Below are 2,032 nucleotides of genomic sequence, written 5' to 3'. Positions count from 1 at the left end.
CAAGCGTAAGCGTCACAAAACGTCCAACTAGTTAGCGGACTTAAAATTAGTCAGGTGGTGAATAAAACAAATATGACAGTGTAACAGCTAACAGCTGGCACAAAAAGCATCTGTATTGTAATTTTTTGCTGGCTAGTTTCAAAGAAAAAATTGTGGCGAAACTGGATAATTATGAACAACAATATTATCAAAATCAAAAATCAAAATCAAAATATTTATTGCGTATTAAGGTAGGTTGCTTTTTATTGCTTAGTTGATTTGTGAGATAAGACCTTTGTAACGTAGTCTTTTTTTTACTCTTGTAAAGGTCATGTTCACCCTAGCCAGACATTACAAAGTTGCTATACTACCTATATCCCATTCAACGACTTCGCTGATTCGCTGAATGACGTTCAGTCAAGACGTCGAACGTTACAATCAACGACTTGACGAGTTTTCCTTTAGTCATACAACTGAATAGCGGCATCCAATGAACGCGCTAGTGATTCAACCAAAAAGGAGATTCAAGCAGATGCCTGTGACATAGATCTATACAACCATTGCTCGTGTAATTGAAAAGGCGAGAGGCGAGTAAAAAGTTCAGTGACTCGCCTGCTGTAGGTATTTGGATAATTTGGAACTGTTTTACCGACACATAATATGTATTGGTTCATCCGTTCCTGTCAACTGTCAAATACATGAAATTTCTCAGAATAATAATGATCTGTAATCTGTAAATTCTGTCACCTGACAAATTGACATTTGACTTGATTGTCAAACAAGCGTCAAAGGATTTCCTATTTCATGTTGTGTGAATTTCCGAGTGGATTTAATTATTTTTCATTTACTAGACTAGAATAAATATCATAAGAAGAAAACAAGTATCCAACCACAACTAAAAATGTCTGTTATTAATAAATCAAAAGACAATAAACCTGAGCCAGTCGCTTACAGTGAGGCGGCTTTGAGAAATAATGCTTCGGTTGTCGAATATTGTAGAACATCCATGGCTGCATTGTCGGGCTCCACAGCAGGTAATTCTGCCTTTAATTAATAACATTATTTAATACGTATTTGTAGAAGCATTTAACGTTCATACAGTGGAAGTAACTTTCACATAAATATATGCGATATGTCGTAAGGTATGGGTATGGTTTGCCAATCTTATGAGACCTTCTGACTCCGTTGACCCTCTGAAAATCTGCATTGTGTATTTTCATTACTAATTACCTACCAAATTAAGCTTTGTTGAATAGATAATATTACAAAAAGCTGAGCTGCTGTCAGAAATAAGTCTTTTGGATACAATATTAAAGTGGACTCTCCTTGTAATTTCAGGTGTCCTAGGCCTGACAGGCCTATATGGGTTTGCATTCTATGTATTTGCTGTGGTGATCCTGTGGATCATGTTCATGGTGAGGGCGGGACCAAACTGGCACAAATACTATGTTTCTAGACAGAGCCTTTTGACCAACGGCTTCTTTGGAGCTCTGTTCACCTATGTTCTGTTCTGGACATTCATATATGGAATGGTACATGTGTATTAGAAGTAATTAGTTTTTAAGTTGTATTGTATAAATGGTTATTAAATTATAGTGATGGTGTAAGGTTGTTTATTTAAGTAATTCAATCAGAATTATTACTTATGAATATTTCATTAAAGAAATTTACTTTTTATCACTAAATAAGGCCTGTGCCAACTGAGTACTGGAAACTTTTTGTCCATAAATTTTTATGTATTTCAAATAACTCTGATAGAACTTCACATACAGGAGCTTACAAATTGAATATAAGTTATGAAATGAGTGTTGTATCAATTTAGTTTCCAATGTAATGCTATTAATTTATTACCTACCTTATTACACTGCTTAGGTACAAACTTTACCATTATGTTATATTGTTTTAATTTATAATTAATTAGGGTATGTTGTTTTACCACTTGTCAAGATAAATACCTATATAATATATGTATACTAAAATAGGAATGGTGTGCGTGTAAACACTTTTGCATTTAAGAACATGATATGAATTATAATATTCCTTTGTACAGTAA

The 2,032-nt window shown here is 33.8% G+C and overlaps 1 protein-coding gene across 1 annotated transcript; it reads left to right on the top strand.

Moving 5' to 3' along the window:
* Positions 1-757: 757 nt before the first annotated feature.
* LOC105396523 (ER membrane protein complex subunit 6) lies at positions 758-1,792 on the top strand. The gene is made up of 2 exons (XM_011568521.3): positions 758-1,013; positions 1,318-1,792. Exons 1-2 carry the CDS (start codon positions 881-883, stop codon positions 1,524-1,526), a joined length of 342 nt encoding a protein of 113 aa, XP_011566823.1. The 5' UTR covers positions 758-880; the 3' UTR covers positions 1,527-1,792.
* Positions 1,793-2,032: the final 240 nt, after the last annotated feature.

Source organism: Plutella xylostella, chromosome 26, assembly GCF_932276165.1.
Source record: "Plutella xylostella chromosome 26, ilPluXylo3.1, whole genome shotgun sequence".
In the NCBI taxonomy this organism is placed as follows: Eukaryota; Metazoa; Arthropoda; class Insecta; order Lepidoptera; family Plutellidae; genus Plutella; species Plutella xylostella.
Note: the sequence above shows the minus strand (reverse complement) of the source record. Positions and strands in the feature narration are given on the sequence as shown.